This window comes from Triturus cristatus, chromosome 12 (genome assembly GCF_964204655.1).
Source record: "Triturus cristatus chromosome 12, aTriCri1.1, whole genome shotgun sequence".
Taxonomy (NCBI): Eukaryota; Metazoa; Chordata; class Amphibia; order Caudata; family Salamandridae; genus Triturus; species Triturus cristatus.
This window is the reverse complement of record NC_140595.1, coordinates 155437326-155455860: the sequence shown is the minus strand read 5'-3', so window position 1 is coordinate 155455860 and position 18535 is coordinate 155437326. Positions and strand designations below refer to the sequence as shown.

The window sequence follows — 18535 nt, the reverse complement described above, 5'->3', positions numbered from 1 at the left end:
TCATGACCAGCCAACTGTTCTGTCTGAGAGTCTCAAAATAAAAAGCAATTCTGTGCTACTTTTTTTCCATTGACTGATCAATTGCAGATTGGTAAATGTAAAAAATGGCACTCAATTTTGTATGCCTACATTTGAAATTAAGCTTGCATATGCACACTTCACACATGTATGGGACTACAAAAGTGATTCAGCCATGTCACCGCCCCATTTTTTTGTACACTTTTGTTTTCCATTTACTTTTGGCTATGCTGCATAGCACATTGCCAGTGCTGTACAGCATTGCCAGAGGTATTACCAAGAGGTGCTAGAGGCAAGACCTATTGGCTTTACCAATGCCTGTTTTTGAAGGATAAAAAGAATCTGCATTAAGCTCAGCACTCATTTACCTTTAAGTGTACACGAAAATGTCCCGTTTTTATGCATGCTTCACACAAGCCCCATTTTGAAGATGTACCAATTTTGCTGCAAAACATCAGGATTACACAAGTCGGTCAAGTAGGAGGCTGGATTCAGATCTTTTGTCTCTTGTTTCGAAAACGGACAATAAAGTCACTAGATCTCATATCGTTAAAAGGGTAATTTAATAATAAGGTTACTAAAAGGCACGTATATCATGGTGCTGTAGTTCAAACACCCCAACCATTATTCTTGGAGAACAGCCTCCAGTGCTTATGGGTTGCTTGTTCGCACGTTGGCTATTCAAGTCATCAACATGCACCATTCAAATGGAAATGGTGGTGCACCCCTATAGGCTAGGTATGTGGTTTTTGTGAAAACAGATATTCAAGCAGCACTGGTGCATACTTGATAAATAGGTTAAAATCCATAAGACTCAAAAAAATGAATCAAAAAATATAAAAAAGTAACATTGGGGATAAAGGCTGTATGCGCTACACATCTTACACATTCCTGAAACACAAATGAGGCCGCATTGCACTAAGCATAAAATAGTTTATGCTAAACTTGAATACTATAAAAATATGCAAAGCGACCTGTAAAGGCTACAAAAATATACAAGGTGAAGGGACGACACTTAATTCCCTGCCAACTAACGCGATGCAGTGAAAATTACGTTTATTGCAGAACAGTCAACATGTAGATATGCAACAAAACAATTCTAGCATTGACATCAAAGAGGATACAGCGGCGACAAGGAGAAAAAACATTGCAATAGCTGGCACCTGGGACTGCAGGGAAAACAAGTGAAATGCGACCACTGCTCCTTTAAACTTACATCTCATAAGAGCAGCGTCAAGATAAAACAAGCACTATGAAGGGAGCAGCAGGCAGTGGGAATGGGGGGGGGGGGGAAGAATTAGTATTTCAATCACTTTGGGAGCAGCGAAGGGGCACAGATTAGCTTGAATAAATCTGTGCTTGGCCAAAGCTCCACAGTAATGAGGTTTCACCTGCACAGGAAAATTAAGGAGGCTGTAAAGAAGAGTGACGTGAAGTCAGCAAATGGAAAGCAGTGGGTGGGCGCCAAGCCCTTTTTAGATCTCACCAAGACAGCATGTGCACTCTCTTCAAGACATTTTATTTACAATCAGTCACTTAAAAGCCCACCCATCACTTACGATTTGTAAGCTTTATTGTCACTCTCACATCACTGCTTGCATCTGGTCAGCTCGTGATGACTTCCTCTGCTGAACCCTCCCATGGAGTCACATAATGTTTATTTCTCTTTCGCCATGTAAACTTTGGAGAAGAGCCTCACTTGGATCGCTAGAGGAGACATAACTAAGCGAGGAGGTACACGTTTCTTTATTCTCTACAGGTAGTGCGACTGTGGGATAACTCACTGGGTAAATGCATATGTTGCTGAAATCTGCATTCAGCCTATAGGACATAGCTTTGAATATGGCAGGCCTGGAAAGTATTTTCACCCCTTCAATTATATGAGGGCCAGGCTTGCTATTTACAACAACCATTGACAAAGCCAATAGGTCTCGGCTGTGTGACAGCTTTTGGCTTCTTCAAAGTTTTTTTTCTTTTATATTTTAAAGATGCTGCCCAGTGTGTGCCCCGATGATGTATGGTCCCAACAAAAGCAATTGCCAAAGCCAATAGGTCCCAAAAGTTAGACCTATTGGCTTTGCCATTTCTTGTTGTGGTATACAATGGTGTATTGCTAGCGCGTGCCCTTGTAGGCTGAACTCTAAAAAGGGTTATACGATTATCAAGAGTACCAAAATCACAGAAGAGAATGACGAATTGGAATATATAAAGCACTTCAGCAGACAACAGGGTTAAAAATAAATCAGAGCAGTTTGGCATACTAAGCATTTAAATGTAAGAAAAGGCAGGACACACTATTTTTAAATTAACATCACAGGGATATTCTGGCATAAAACATTGTTTCAGGAGCCACACAGAACAACATAGGAGGCAATTAAATAGACAAGAACAGAAAGAGAAAAGCATGGACAAGTGACAGGGATTGCTCTTATAGAGACTGGTCAAACGTAAAAATAGCATTTCAGATTATTATTTATGCTCCTACAGGGTATAAATGCTAGCTGTCCTTCATTCCACAGTTTAATTTCAAAACTGCATGCTATTTTAGGGATCGCCAGCCCAATGGAAGAAGATCTAGATCCGTGGCAGATATTTGGCTCAATCCTTGCTTAGCTTACCCACTTAATTAGCTAGCATAATCTAGCACACAAAAACGTAAATGTGGCAAACACAAACATGGCTTCTGCGCAGACATACACCAAAAACAATCTACATCTCAAAAAGGGGCAGCAGAGATTAGCAAGTGCCAATGCCACACTTTTGAAGTGAGTGGGAAAAGCCATTTTGTTTTTAATGGTGCATTAACAAGGTACAATTGCTGTTAAGATATCATTGAAAATATCACTTTAGCAAATCAAACTATTTCTAGAATAAGGAGGCCTTTGACAATTTGTTTTATTGTATGGCCAGATTGGGGTCACCATGAGACCATATATCAACAAAGACACAGTGATCCGATTTTGTGGATTTTTTTCCAAACCACAGTAATCTGGTGTTTCAGTCGCAGTGATGAGGTATAAGACTATACTATGCTTCTGAATGAATTCAGCTTTTAAATGAAAGCCAATGTTTGCAACAATATCACCAGTGACATTGGGTCCAATTCTATTCCTACGACTTGTACATTTTGGTTCACATTGTTTTCTACTGCCTTTCTAAATGAACTGACCATATAACTATACACAATACAGTAACTACAACTATCATAGAATTAATCTTTCTTGTAGTATTTCCACAAGCGTATCAATGAGATGATGGCTCAATAGGTGGAAAGTATTATGCTGATGGGAAGCAGCTTAGACAATGCTATGAGTAGGCAACAGATCTTGACCACTTTCATAATATTCTAAGTTACAAATCTGCACTGGATCTGTGGTGGAATAAACAGTTGCATGCCAAAGGTATAAGTAAGGGTTGTTTTGTGGAAAAATAACTGAGCTCTCAAGTTGGAGTAAGATACAGCTCTACTAAGTCCCACGAATATTGAGTCACAGTAACGCATACTTTATATTAGAAAACGTTCGGCATCACTGCATTGATGGAGGTTACTCACACAAGTCTGCTGAGTTCAGCTTAAAGTGTGCTTTAATGGATTTTACACACTTTGTAACTAGGAGATAGTATGGCAATCATTAGCTACAAGAGACCAATCATGATATGGATAAAGACAGCCTGGCTTGAGTCCCACTTTGAAAGACAGCCTCATTCATGGAAATCTCTTTTTCACCCTGCTTCAGGGGTGTGGAATAAATAAAATATCTACTTGTTCATGGGGCAGGTTGCTTCATAGACCTATTTGTCCTCTAACAAAATCCACTTTTCCCTTTTGTGCCACGCAATGCAGCGACAAATTATGGCAGCAATATCATTATATAAGAGATCTGATATAGTCTCTCTGATTATGCCAGGGTATCATACGAGAGTAGGGTTTGAATACTAGCAGTTCCCTTATGTTGCCACTTTTCAGCAGCTCTACAAACTGGGGCTGAAGGTAGTATTAAGCAATAGTTCCAGGTTTGACATGCCCTTTTGAGTCTGTGCAAACCTACTAACTTGCATGTTTTAAGGGTTTTCACCAACTCTTCTCTAATCTTTTCCCATACAGAGAAAGGTTAGAAACTTACTACTGACAATAGCAGACGTAAAACTTCTTCCGGGGTTGGAAAAAAAGTACTTGGAGGGAAAATGAACTTCTAAAAACACTCAGATGTGCGCATGAGTAAATCTGCAGGTGCATATTTGCTCATGCTGAAATGCAGTTCACAAATATTTTCTAGGAGCACTAGATCTTGGCCTACTTCGTTAAATTCTTGTGAATTCACGGACACCGTATATCTGCACTTAATGCAAGAACATATACCGTGGGTGCACTTTTGAGGCTTCAGTAATTGGGCCCCTAATTAGGTCTGGCATTAACAATGACCTTTTGTGTTTATTAAAATTCTGTCTCTTTCTCTGTATTTCAGCTGGCTTCACTGTGAGTGACAGAATTCTGCTTTTACACAAGGAGCATATCAGTACACACAGTAGTTTAGTGCCAGGAAATACTGTGGTAATGTCTGCTTTTTGAGACCAAAAACTATTTTTGCTTTTGCCAATGTTTGTAATGGTGAGGGCCTGGGGGGTCCCACACCAATAAAAGGTTTTACAAAAACCATGCCAAGATAAGTAATGCATTGACAAAACCAAAATGCTGACCACAAATTTCAGACCTACTGGCTTTGACAATGCTTGTTTATTTTTATGTTTCCCATAATCTTATTGAAACTGGTTACACTGATTTTCCATTATGAATATTTTTGGGAAATACTAGAATACAGCAACACATTTTACTAAATTATGCTTCAAATAAATGGTACCTAAAATTTTACAGTAGCTTCATGAATTATTTTTGTCAACATTTTATTTTGAAAGGAAAGAATCCTTACTCTTGCTTTCAAGCATCTGCAAATATTTGCATCTAATCAGAGAGCATTCTGGGAGCATTATACAAAACCTCATATTGCTAAACTTTGAAAACGTGCTATTTGAACCACTGTCAGTAGTGCAGTCCGAGCTTACAACATTTACTTGGCGCACTCACCCTAATCATAAAGGCTTTGCATTAATGAACCATAAATACAAGTTTGAACAGCATTAACACATGGACACATATTGCTTTAACTGCAGACAATAATGTGGTACTGTAAACTGGCAGCCAAAGGGTATGTGCTGTAGGGGCTTGGACCCACTTGTCCCAAGGACAAAATATGGTTGAAAACAACGTGTTGCCCTTGACCCCTAACAATATAGCCACATCCCTGCTGCTTTTTCCGTCAAGACCTATACACGGGCAGCCAAACAGGCCTGCCTGGTGAGCATCTCCTTAAGTTTTCCACCTAACTAGATCCGGATACCAGGCAATTGCTGGATTTTATGGATGCCGGAGGATTGGAACAAAGGGTGGTGGGTCCCTCGCATACGGCTGGCCACACCCTTGATGGCATTTTTACCAATCGAACGGATCTGGATGTAGTGGAAGTCTTGCCATTCCCTTGGTCTGATCATGCCGCAATAATTTTCACACTCCCAACTGGAACCCAGACATTACCAAAGACTAAGCCTAGGGAGGAGATGGTGACCCGAGCTTGGAAAAAGATAGATGGGACAAAGTTCGGTAATTACCTAATGGCCAACGCCCCTGGTGTTCCACAGGACGCAAATAAGGCTGCAGACTCATACTTTGAATGGATTGAGAGGGCCTGCAATATATTTGCACCTGTTAAATCTTTCACGCCGAGAAGGGCCTCTCCCTCGGCTCCGTGGTTCTCTGATGCGCTACAGACCATGAAATCGGACTGTAAAAGATTGGAGAGAATATGGCGGAAGGGTTACAGTCCGTCCGATAAAGAAAAATATAAAAATAGCCTCTCCATTTACAAAAATGAAATACATGAGGCAAAGAAAAGATATTTTTCGGAGCAAATTGAGTTGGCGAGTTCATCTTCCAGAGAACTGTTTAAAACTTTAACCAAACTCACGATCCCAGCTGAACCGATCTCCTCAACTAGTTCTGACCTTTGTGAAACCTTGCCCACTTTTTTTCAGAACAAGGTAGCAGGGATTTTTTCCTCCTTTTCCGAAGTCTACAAAGAGGCTGGAAAGGCAGTTTGGAGCACGAAGGCTGGGTCAGTAGAGACGCAGGATAAACTTAGGGGCTTCAGCCCGCTACAAGCAGAGGAGGTTATGGGTTTACTGGTGACGGCACGTTCTGGAGCCCCCAGTGACCCATGCCCGGTGGCGGTTCTTCAGAATTGTCCACAGGTTATTGCCGCCACACTCACTCCACTGTTTAACTCTATTATAGAGTCAGGTAGCTATCCCAGGAGGTGGAAGGCGGCTTCCATTTTACCATTAATTAAAAAACCCACTCTGGATAAGTGTGACCCGAATAGTTATAGGCCTATTTCGCGGCTCCCACTACCAGCAAAACTATTAGAGAAGGCCATAAACAAGCAACTTACCTCCTTCCTTGAAAGATCGAAGGCCCTTGATCCCACACAGTTTGGGTTTCGTGCTGGCTACAGCACAGAACTTGCCCTGGTTAAGGCGACTGAGGAAATCAGAGTGGCGGTGGATCAAGGGGGTGAGGCGATCCTCATTCTGCTAGATCTGTCGGCGGCCTTTGATACGGTCCATCATGGCGTTATGATGGACCGACTGGCTTTGGCCGGGGTGGAAGGCACTGCCTGGAACCTCCTTAAGTCTTTTATGGCCGACAGATCCCAGAGTGTTGAATTGGGAGCAGAGAGATCTAAACCTTTTGTCCTTCCCTGTGGGGTCCCGCAAGGCTCATCTCTGAGTCCCACTCTCTTTAACGTATATGTGAGTCCCTTGGGAGCTTTGATTAGATCCTATGGACTCCAACTTACCTCATACGCTGATGACACGCAGATTGTGTTATCAGTACAAAGAGGGTCCCAAGTTGATCTTTCAGCAAGGTGTCATGACTGTCTTCAAGGTATAGCGAGTTGGATGGCTGCGAATTGCCTTAAACTAAATGCTGGAAAAACCGAGGTAATGATATTCGGAAATAATCCCAACATCTGGTCCCCAGCCATGTGGCCCGATGTATTGGGGAAGATACCAGTGCCCACACCCAAAGCTAGGAATCTGGGGGTGATTATGGACCAGAAACTGGACTTTGGAAGTCAGGTCAGTGGTGTAGTCTCATCCTGCTTTCACATCCTCAGGATACTGAGGATAGTTAAAGCATTGCTTCCCACGGATGGTCTCCGGCTAGTAGTGTCGGCTCTCATTCTCTCGCGTCTTGACTACTGCAACAGTCTGTACCTTAACTTGCAAAAGAAACACCTGTACAGACTACAGTTGGTGCAGAACGCGGCAGCGAGACTGTTGACAGGTACACCTAAACATGTCTTAATCCGAGAAGGAATGAGGAAACTTCATTGGCTACCAATTCACAAACGCTCCCAATTTAAGGCCTTGTGTACAGTCTTCAAGGCATTAAAAGGCATTGGCCCAGAGTTTCTGAAGGCCTGTTTTAAGCAGTATGTGCCGGGGAGGGCAATCTAGTAGTGGTGCCTAGGATAAAAAAGGCCAGCTGGGGAGGAAAGCTGTTTTCATATGGTGCTGCCACCGCATGGAACTGTCTGCCAGCACATATGAGAAAAGTGGAGGAACTTTTCTCTTTCAGAAAGGGCCTGAAGACTTGGTTGTTTAGGGATTAGACACTCGCTCTCCAGGGATGATCAGTTTCTTAGCGCCAGGACACCTTCGGGTATAAGCACGCTTTATAAGCTCCTAATAATAATAATAATAAAAAAACTGCTTACCTGCCTTCAGACTCACAGCTGAGCTCACAAGCCCCCAACCAATAATCTGTTAGTGTTACGATTACAAGATTGTAACCCAGCAATGTCTAGAACTGTAGTGCCAGGAGGAAACACACTGTCTTGAGTGGACTCATCTGTCTGCTGCAGATCCCAATAATTGCGATCAGCAATGCTGTGCCAGTAAGTAGCAAGTCATTTCTTAATTTCGGTGGCTGGTGTATTAGGTGGGAAGGCTACTAATGCATTCATTAACAGTGAAAGTAAGTCATTATCACAAGAAGGCCAAATACATACTAACTGTCGGGATGTACATGGCATCTTATTTATAGCATATGTTCTCCAAAGACAGGGATGTGGAATTCCTATAGCCCGACACCCAGGACATATTGTTTGGGGTCAAGGGCAACAAGTTTTCATGTGTATTTTTTCCTTGGGACAAGTAGGCCCAACCCCCCTGCAGCACAAACCCTTTGGCTGCCAGTTTGCGGTACCGTATTATGATCAGGGAAGGGCACTGTCTGCAGTTAAGGTAATATTTTTGTCCTATGGTTAATGCTGTTCAAACTTGTATTTATGGTTCATTAATTGAAAGCCTTTATTATTAGGGTGAGCGCTCTAAGTAAATGTTGTATGCACTACTGACAGTGGTTCAAGTATAAAAATGTGTACGCACATTTTCAAAGTTTAGCAATATGAGGCTATGTATAATGCTCCTAGAATGCTCTCTGATTTGATGCAAATATTTGCAGAAGCTTGAAAGCAAGATTGAGGATTCTTTGCTTTCAAAATAAAATGTGCATAAAAAATGAAAGCAGGAAAAAAAACATTTTGCTAAACTACTGTAAAATTTCAGCTACCATTTCTTTGCAGCATCATTTAGTAACATGTGTCGATGCATGCTAGTATTTCCCAAAAATATTCATAATGGAAAATCAGTGTACCCAGTTTCAATAAGATTATGGGAAACAAAAGTAAACCACCATTGGCAAAGCTAGTAGGTCTGAAATTGGTGGTAGCTTTTTAGTTTTGTCAATGTGTGAATTGTTTTGGTATGGTTTTTGTAAAACCTCATTGGTGTGGCAGCTGTTGAGCCCTCACCATTATAACAAAAATTCGAAAGAGGTGTGGTGCAGCAGACAGGGCGCCTGACTCCGGAACACGGGGGCTCATGGTTCGATCCCCAGCAACAGGTTATCCCTTCACCTAGTGACTCTGGCCAATAGATCGCTTAATCTTCTCAATGGCCCCCAGCGCAAGGACACCTCTCCGGAGGTAGCTGTGCGCTTTACAAATGCTGATATTACATTACAAAAGGAAAAATCGTTTTTGATCTCAAAGCACACACTGCAACAGTAGTTACTGGCACTGAACAATCCTACTTTGTGTGCCGATGTGCTCCTTGTGGAAGAGCAGAATACTGTCGCTCACAGTGAAGCAACCGATACAGAGAGAGAGAGAGACAGAAATGTAATAAATTAAAATGGTCATGGTCAACGCCAGACCAAATTAGGGGCTCAATTATTAAAGAAAGTCTCAAAAGTGCGCCCATGGTATATGTCCTTGCATTAAGTGCAGCTATACGGATTTCGTGAATTCCAAAGAATTTACAGAAATAGGACAAGAAATAATACTCCTAGAAAATATTTGTGAACTGTGTTTTAGCATGAGCAAATATGCATGTGCAGATTTGCTCATGCGAAAATCTGAGTGTTTGCAAGTCCACTTTCCCTCCAACCACTTTTTCCCCCAACTCTGAAAGAAGGTTTAGGTCTGCCATTGTCTGTAATATATTTCCAACATTTCTCAGTATGGGAAAAGATTAGAGAAGAGTTGTTGAAAGCCCTTAAATCATGCAAGTTAGTAGGTTTCCGAGGACTCAAAAAGGCATTCTAGCCCTGGAAATATTGCTTACCACTCCCTTCAGCCCCAGTATGTAGATCTGGGTAAATATGGCAACATAAAGGGATTGCAAGTATTTAAACACTACTAATGAATGAGCCCTGGCATAATCAATGAAGCTATATAAGAGCTCCTATATAATAAGATTGCGGCCATGATTTGTCGCCGCACTACATCGCACCAAAGGGACAAATGGATTTTGTTACAGGACAAGTACATTTATGAAGCAAACTGCTCCATGGACAAGTAGATATTTTATTGAATTCCACACCCCTGAAAGAAGTGGCTGTAAGTATTTTTGATGTTAAACAAATATTATAACAAATGTGCACAGCGTTTTTGGAGAGCACTTGTTCGCTGAGGCATCATGCAACTCCTATATAAAACAAATCTTACGGTACCCACATTGCATATGTTCCCCAGCGGTCTACAGCGCCGGGACGCCCCGTTGCTGGGGCAGCTGTGCGCTTTACAAGTCTACAACATTTACATTTACATTTACATTTACATACCGGAAATGAATGATGGACATATTTAGGATGTTGTTCACTGTCGAAAAGCCCTACTGGTTTACAACTGAATTGGGAGGGCCTCTCCCTTTCATGTAGTAATTAATTTCTACACTGTTGAATTTCAAGTACTACAGTGCTCAAGGCATTCCGTCCACTTATGACATACCCTACTCCAAGGTAAACACGGGGTTACATTGATTATGAAGTCGCAAACGGTTTGAATACATGTTTTGGTGAACTTACATGAGCAATTAATCGTGAACGTTGCAATGGTTTTTATTGTAGCTTCCGGAATTGTGTATTGCACAGAAGGAGGTAATAGGTCACATTTACCAGATTCCATGATCATCACAGCTACTTTCACTCAAAGACTTACTAAAAGTCTCACGCGTGTGGCAATGAAACGTCAGTCACATCGACACACAAAACAAATGGAAATGTCACAGAAAAGCATACTGAAAACTTGCAGCTAAGAAAAAAGAAGGCAGTAGCTTATCCAGTCTTGCTTTGCCTAGAAAAAAAATTACTGAGTAAACTATTTACAAACTGTGAATAACTTCAGTCCTCTGAAGCCAAGATTTGATATATGAACGAGAGCAGTTGTCATGCTTGCACGTGGGTGTTTAGGTGTACAAAACATCACTGTGAGGCTAGAAAGTATGACTTGCGTGGGTGTAAATGTGATTACCGACAATGATTTGGGGTCAAATAATAAGGTGGCTTTGGTAATTATAACCAAGTGTAGGGCAGAAAAAACGCGGATTCGGAGATAACCCGAGAAGCGTTTAAAACTAAAATCGTAGGACATCATCTTTAGTTTCCTTGCTTGATTAAATCCGTACCTGAACAGCCGCTCTTTGGCCTGGCTCTGAGCACTGAAGCGAACCCAGGACTCCATATCTGCTTGCGGCTGAAAGATTGGAGTCCACCTGGAACTGTCACAAACTCCAGACCTTTGAAACCCTTCCGGGAAGAACACCGCTGCTGTCAGTTTGTTGGGAAAACAGGCGCAATCTTGTAACGGAACATCTCTGAAACAACCGACGCCCACAAACGATGTGGATATGGTAGGAAAAAATCATGGCTTGCGAAACATTATGGCTGTACATGAAATCTACAGCGCCACCTAACGTCCAGTCTTATATAAGCTGCACAATTTAAATGGCACCCAACGCATTCATGGAGGTAGGCCAGCGAACAAATAACAAGCACTGGAAATACAATGGATCTTGCATTGGTTTGAGCTACTGGCATTCTAAATGGCAATTATTTTTACTATTGCAATAGGCCTTGTATTTGTTGGAGCTATTGGCATTGTAAATGGCAATGTGTTTTACTTATGTGTTATGGAGTGTATGTATGTAGTGTGTTGTGGAATGATGTAGGTTGGATTGGATTAATTAGTTGTGTAATTGTGTGGCGAGGAATTGTGTGGTGTGGAGTGGATTTGTGTATTGGAATTACATGGCATGATGTGCTGTGGAATTATGTGGATAGTAAGTATGTGGCATTGAGTGTACTGGATTATTGTGGAGTGGGATTGTGTGTTTTGGAGTGTAATTATGTGGAATGGAATTTTGTGTTGTGGAGTGGTATATAGTGGAGTTTAAGAATGTGGTGTGCTGTTGAGGGCTCCCTTCGATGGCACACACACGTCAATAAATAATACTTTTAAAATTACTTAATACATGATGGAAACGGCTAAACATTAATGACTTGGAAAGGATATACCCCCCCCACCTTAATAAAATAAAAAAACTCAGTTGTTTGTCCTTTACTGTAGTACTTTGTACAGCATGCTCATTACTTAGCAAGTCACGTAGCGCCGCTGGAAAGGAAGCTCACTGATTCAGCTCAGCACCTAAAGAATCATCAAGGCGCTGAACTGAGCCATCATGTAACCCGCAGTCACAAGAACAGTTTGCGTCTCCCAGTTCCTCAGGTATGCTCAAATCAGGCACGCATGGCATGCAGAAAATATAGGTGATTCCCCACTGCTGGACTATGCACCACTGGAGGGGAGACTGCTCCAGGAGCCCATTCCTACCAAGGCAGTGTCACTGACATACCGGACCCTCAATAATAACGCCCCGGACAGACTGGGCAAGTTGCAATCTACCTGGGAGGGGAACGTGGGCACACTGGAAACTGACTGGGAGGCAGCCTTAATGCACCCTAGGGAGGTGGCAATTAAATCATGCCTTCGCCTCATTCAATACAAAATACTCCATAGAGTTTTTTATGACCGAGCCAGATTACATAAAATAGGACGAACAGGTGACCCCAATACAAAATACTCCATAGAGTGTTTTATGACCGAGCCAGATTACATAAAATAGGACGAACAGGGGACCCCAATACAAAATACTCCATAGAGTTTTTTATGACCGAGCCAGATTACATAAAATAGGACGAACAGGTGACCCTACTTGTCAGAGAAGTGGACATGGGGAGGATGACTTTTACCATACCATTTGGGACTGCACTATAATACAGGACTATTCGGGGAGGATATTACAGGAACTGAGTAAAGTACTGGTGGTTGATATACCCTTGGACCCCAAATTTATACTGTTGGGAATCCCAGCTGACATAAATCTGAGCCGGCCGTAAATGCTCTTTACTGCACTAACACTGGTGGTGGCGAAGAGGGAAGTAGCAAGAATGTGGGGTGCCATCAAAGCACCACTACTCCGAGAGTGGAGAGCTGGGATGGACATGTATATGGCAGCAGAAAGGGTCACCTACAAGGTGAGGGGATGCCGAAGAAATTTCACAGGGTATAGGGTAAATGGAGGAAATATTATGGTTTTGATGTCGCAGTGGGTGACGACTAGCAGGGTCCCAGAAGGATGTTCCTCCCGGGCTCAATGACCAGCAACGGACCCTTGGCGCCTACAGGAAAGGAAGACCCCGTGGAACCGCGATGCAACTGTATAGGGTTTGTAATGATGACTTTTCAAATGGCCCGCCGTAGCTACAAAGGTGTACAATCTGGTGTATGGTTTACTAATGTATGACCCAGCATGACTGTACCTGATTTTTTGGGGTTTTAAAAAGCATAATAAAAATACTTAAAAAATAAAAATAAAACAAAACACAGTTTGCGTGGAGTGAAAGGCTGCTGATTGTAGGTGCTTGTATTAATTGCATAAGGACCCAATGCCGTAAAGGTATGCACTGGTATAGCACTGTGTGAGCCCATCAATTGGTGGAAGGTGGCGCTGCAGGCAGGGACAGGGGTGTTCTGGCAGAGACGTATGAACCTATTAGGGGGTTTGGTCATAATAGAGATGCATTGATAGAGACGGTGGCGGACTATTCAGTAACGAGCGAGAAGAGACGGAGGTGGCTGTGGTACGAGGAGTGCTCGTCTAATCTTACCTGGACTTTGGAGGGGGTCGCTTGGCGGTACGGTGCCTAAGGAGTTCCTTAGCGTTCCCAGCGAGAGTGGCTGCTGCGGTCCTCGTGGCAACGGAGGCAGGAGACTACAGCCCCCAGAAGCCCCTGCAGTGGCCCCGCCCCAAACATCCACGCTTTCGCGCCCGGAGGCGCTCATAAGCGGCAGGCTCCCTCGGTGGAGCGGGAGCCTCTATCTTTCTGAAATAGTGCTCGTCTAATCTTACCTGGACTTTGGAGGGGGTCGCTTGGCGGTACGGTGCCTGAGGAGTTCCTTAGCGTTCCCAGCGAGAGTGGCTGCTGCGGTCCTCGTGGCAACGGAGGCAGGAGACTACAGCCCCCAGAAGCCCCTGCAGTGGCCCCGCCCCAAACATCCACACTTTCGCGCCCGAAGGCGCTCATAAGCGGCAGGCTCCCTCGGTGGAGCGGGAGCCTCTATCTTTTTGAAATAGTGCTCGTCTAATCTTACCTGGACTTTGGAGGGGGTCGCTTGGCGGTACGGTGCCTGAGGAGTTCCTTAGCGTTCCCAGCGAGAGTGGCTGCTGCGGTCCTCGTGGCAACGGAGGCAGGAGACTACAGCCCCCAGAAGCCCCTGCAGTGGCCCCGCCCCAAACATCCACGCTTTCGCGCCCGGAGGCGCTCATAAGCGGCAGGCTCCCTCCGCGTCGCGAGACGCGCGCTTGTCCGGCCGGGCTAAACCCGGGCAAAGGGCGGGCCCTCTGTGGCCCTCAGAGGCCATCAGTGGTCGGGCGGGCCATCCCACTAAGCTGTCAAGTAAGGTGAGAGAAGCGACATGTCTATTAGGGGGAAACGCACTGCAAACCCAACCAGTAAACCTTCTATGGTCCACTCTGCAATTCCGTTATCCCTAGAAAGTATGCTGGATAACGCTTTTAACATGGTTGCGAATGAAATAGCGAGTACTGAGAGACGGATGTCTTTGGAGCATTTACGCGTACATCCAGAGCCCCGGGATTTAAGCATAGAGTACACTTTACCTTTATCCCCTGTGGTCACAGTTGCCAAACCTAACTTGCCTAATGTACCACCTATCTCTTCTGGGGGAAACTGTGGCACAATTATTATCGATTCACAGTCCGATCCTACTGCGCATGCCCCCATCCCTCTTCTCTCCCCGAATACCAAAATTGCAGGGGAAAAAAGAAAAAGAGGCTCTTCGAAACCATCAGCCAACAAAAGAAAACAACCCACACGTAATAAGAGCCAACCAACACCGCAGAGTATGTGGACCAGAGGGAAGCAAAAAATATCAGGGGGCAGTAGCGTTATGACTGAACAAGTGCAATCTGTCGAAGGACCCTCGGACACTGTTCCCTCAAGAAATGGTCATAACTGCACATGCACACAGACTGATCCTGCTATTGAAAGCACCACATTAAAAAGGCCAAATGAGAACTTTATGGAAACTATTGTGGACACTATTTTTAAACAGTTAGAATGTCAAATGATCAAACAGTTTAATAATATTTTTAAAAGATTAGATCGAATAGAAACTTTGATAAAAAATGAAGATGCTAAAAGGAAAGGGGCATTTAGCCTTGATTTAAAGAGGGGAGATCGCCTTCTGAAAGAGTTGGAAGCTGCTAATAAGGGCATTTTGGGTGGAGGATCCAATATTACAAACAGTGCAACCACATCCAACACTGTATCTAAAGGTGTTAATGGAGGGAGTAACCACATTGTAAAGACCCCCCAGCACACTCCGGTTGGAGCAACAGAACTAGTTTGCCCCACCAGTATGGCCACCAATACGCTAAAGGATGCTCCTACTTTGCCCTCTATAAGGATGGAGGCACCTATTAATATTGGATTGGACAAGGGCCAAACTATCGTTACTAGGCCAACTATACACCCGGGGCCTGCCCTTCATCTGCCCCCCGACGCCTGCCCTTATGTTATAATCCTGGCAGGCGTACCTCAGTTAAGGGATGGACAAAGTGAGTCATGGATTCAGTTAAACAACAAGTGTATAGATTGGCTATCTAAACATAAAGGGGTAGGTCCTAACATTTCGAGAGAAATCTTGTCCGTTCGACGGGTGAGCTGGGTTGGGCCATTATCTAAGAACATAGAAGGAGATTGCATTGTTATTAACTTTAGAAATCCCTCCACAGTTAAATTTATTCTTGGCAGTATTAACACGCACTTTTCCCCTCCTACTGTCATGACCTCTTTGCCATTGGGCTACTTTTATAGACCCCATTACAGACCACCCAGCCCTGCTTTACCACCTTTTCCTCTATATAATAGGTTTAGTGCACTGTCCGATTTGGGCACCTTGGACTGACCATCACCTATTCCCTCAGATCCAGTAACCAGGAATTATTTTAATACACCTGGCCTAGCGGGGGAATTAACTATCCACCCTACCATAGAGACCTCCAATGACACCAAGGTGCCCATACTGTTATCCCACCCCAAAGTTAACAGTCATGTCACTACTTCGTTAACATCTAACCACAATTTGACTATCTTGAGTTGGAATATAGCAGGCCTCAATGCGAAAGTAACAATTAGGGACTGGGTGGACTGGGTCTCTAATTTTGACATCTTGATGTTTCAAGAAACTTGGTGTACTAGCCCTCTACTTTTTGACGGATACAGCTGTCTTAATCAAATTGTACCAACCCCGGCTATGGGTAGACCCAGTGGGGGACTATCCATCTGGGCTAAAATTAGGGCAGATGTTAAAATTGAACCGTTGGAAACAAATGATATGAGTTTTCAGGCATTGCTTTACATCAGCAGAATAAGATTATGTTTAGTTAATTTTTATAACAATGATTTTAAAACACATCCTAATATGAATTTTATAAAGTTGTTTGATTTTATTGATGATATTACAGATGGTCAAAAGTATGGTAAATTTGACGGGATATGTTTAGGAGGAGACTTTAATGCACACATTCACCGTCAAACTCCTCCCTGTAAAAGAGGTGAAGAACTGTCTAACCACTTGGCCACACGGGACCTAGCTAATGTTATGGAAAAGGCAAACATTGCCGCAAATAAATGTCCCGTGGCTACCTATGTCGGGCGTGGGAGTGCGTCTACAATTGATTACGTATTTATAACCTCCCCGCTCGTGGATCTTTTATTAGAGGCCACAGTTGTTAGGACTGTATATAGCGACCACTATCCGATCTTATCCTGTTTTAAATTTATTAATAAAATGATGAAACGGAGAGAAATAGGGGCTAAACATTTAGCTGTGTCGACAGACAAACTTAGGGTGGTCTGGAAGGGGATTGATAATAAGGGGGTGTTAGCTCGTATCATAAAATCTCATCTTTTATTAGTATCTACCTGTCTATCCTCCGATAGCCCTGGACATGCTATTGTGGAAGCATTCACGGGGCTGTGTAAGACCATAAAAAAGGAGATATCTAAGCCAGCTTCAATCAACATCAATAAAAACCCAAGATGGTTTGATAACTTATGCTCCAAAGCAAATAGGGAATTAAGAGCTGCCCTTAAAGCTGATCCACCAGATCAGTTACTGGTGAGGACCCTGAGGTCTAGATATAAGCGTACCTTAAAATCACGATCTGAAGAGCTTCTAAAAACCCATTGGGAATCCCTTGTACGCACAGCAGCAACGAAGGATGTTGCTGGGTTTTGGAGCGAGGTTAAGAACTTGAGATCGATCGGTTCTAACATCACCCCCATAAATTGTAGCATATTAGGGGATGTGTGGGTGGAGCACTTCTCAAATATTTATATGGCACCGATCCCATCTATGGCAAATCCTCAGTCCCTCAAGTTACCGAATATTTCTATAACGGAGGTGGAGGATGCAATTTTTCAAAGCGCAGGGAATAAAGCCCCGGGCCCTGATGGTTTATCTATTGACCTAATTAAATCAGAGCCTGACTTCTGGTCACCCCTATTGTGCAATGTTTTTAATAATCTATCAAATACCTCACTGCCTGATTCCTGGTCCAACAGCACTATTGTACCAATTTTTAAAAAAGGTAGTAGACTTGACCCTGGTAGCTATCGCCCAATATCATTAATCGATAACACACTGAAGATTTTGGGCAGGGTCATTTTTAATAAGATCAGTAATTGGGCTGAAGAAAACACGATTTTACATCCATGCCAGTTAGGCTTCAGAAGCAACGTTGGGATGGTGGAGCAATTCTTAAACCTAAACTTAGTATTAGCTAAATACACCGTAGCTAAAAAATCTCCACTCTATCTAGGTTTTATGGATTTAAGTTCTGCTTTTGATTTTGTTAACCGTTCCCGTTTATGGACAGTTCTGCTGAGATACGGCTTAGATGAACCTTTGGTCCATTTTTTGGCCCACTTACATAGTGATTTAAAAGCTCGTGTTCGAATAAACAATGATGGTGAGGTTTCGGGCGAGATTTTAATTGGCAGGGGGGTAAGACAAGGTTGTGTCCTGGCCCCCCTGCTTTTTATTTTATACATAAATGAATTAAGCACATCTTTGGGCAAACTAACTACCGACGTCCCGCTCGTCAATGGTAATCCTCTTCCTGCACTTCTTTATGCGGACAACGCGGTTCTTATGGACCGATCACCCAATGCTCCGCGCACTTTAATCTCAGGCTTCGTCTCTTATATGGCCGATCTCGACTTATGCACAAATTTTAAAAAATCCTACATAATGTCCTGCGGCCCGAGGAAACACAAAATTCGCCATATTATGTCAGGGAATAATGTCTTAAATAGCACTTGCACTTTTCCTTATTTAGGCCTGTTGTTTTCTGACTTTGGATCCTGGCAACCTCATGTTGCCAGAGGGAGGAACAAACTGGGTAAAGCTATTAACTCTATAATTACCCTCCGTCAACCAAAGCATGCTGAGGTCATTCTACCACT

The 18535-nt window shown here is 43.2% G+C and overlaps 1 protein-coding gene across 1 annotated transcript in view; it reads right to left on the bottom strand.

Moving 5' to 3' along the window:
* PEX11B (peroxisomal biogenesis factor 11 beta) overlaps nt 1-11252 on the bottom strand; it is a 72670-nt gene extending 61418 nt beyond the window's left edge. Inside the window, exon 1 of the mRNA XM_085639856.1 lies at nt 11107-11252. Coding sequence (XP_085495982.1) covers nt 11107-11162 — 56 coding nt within the window. The 5' untranslated portion in view covers nt 11163-11252. The remainder of the gene's footprint in view (nt 1-11106) is intronic.
* Between the last annotated feature and the right edge of the window lie 7283 nt (nt 11253-18535).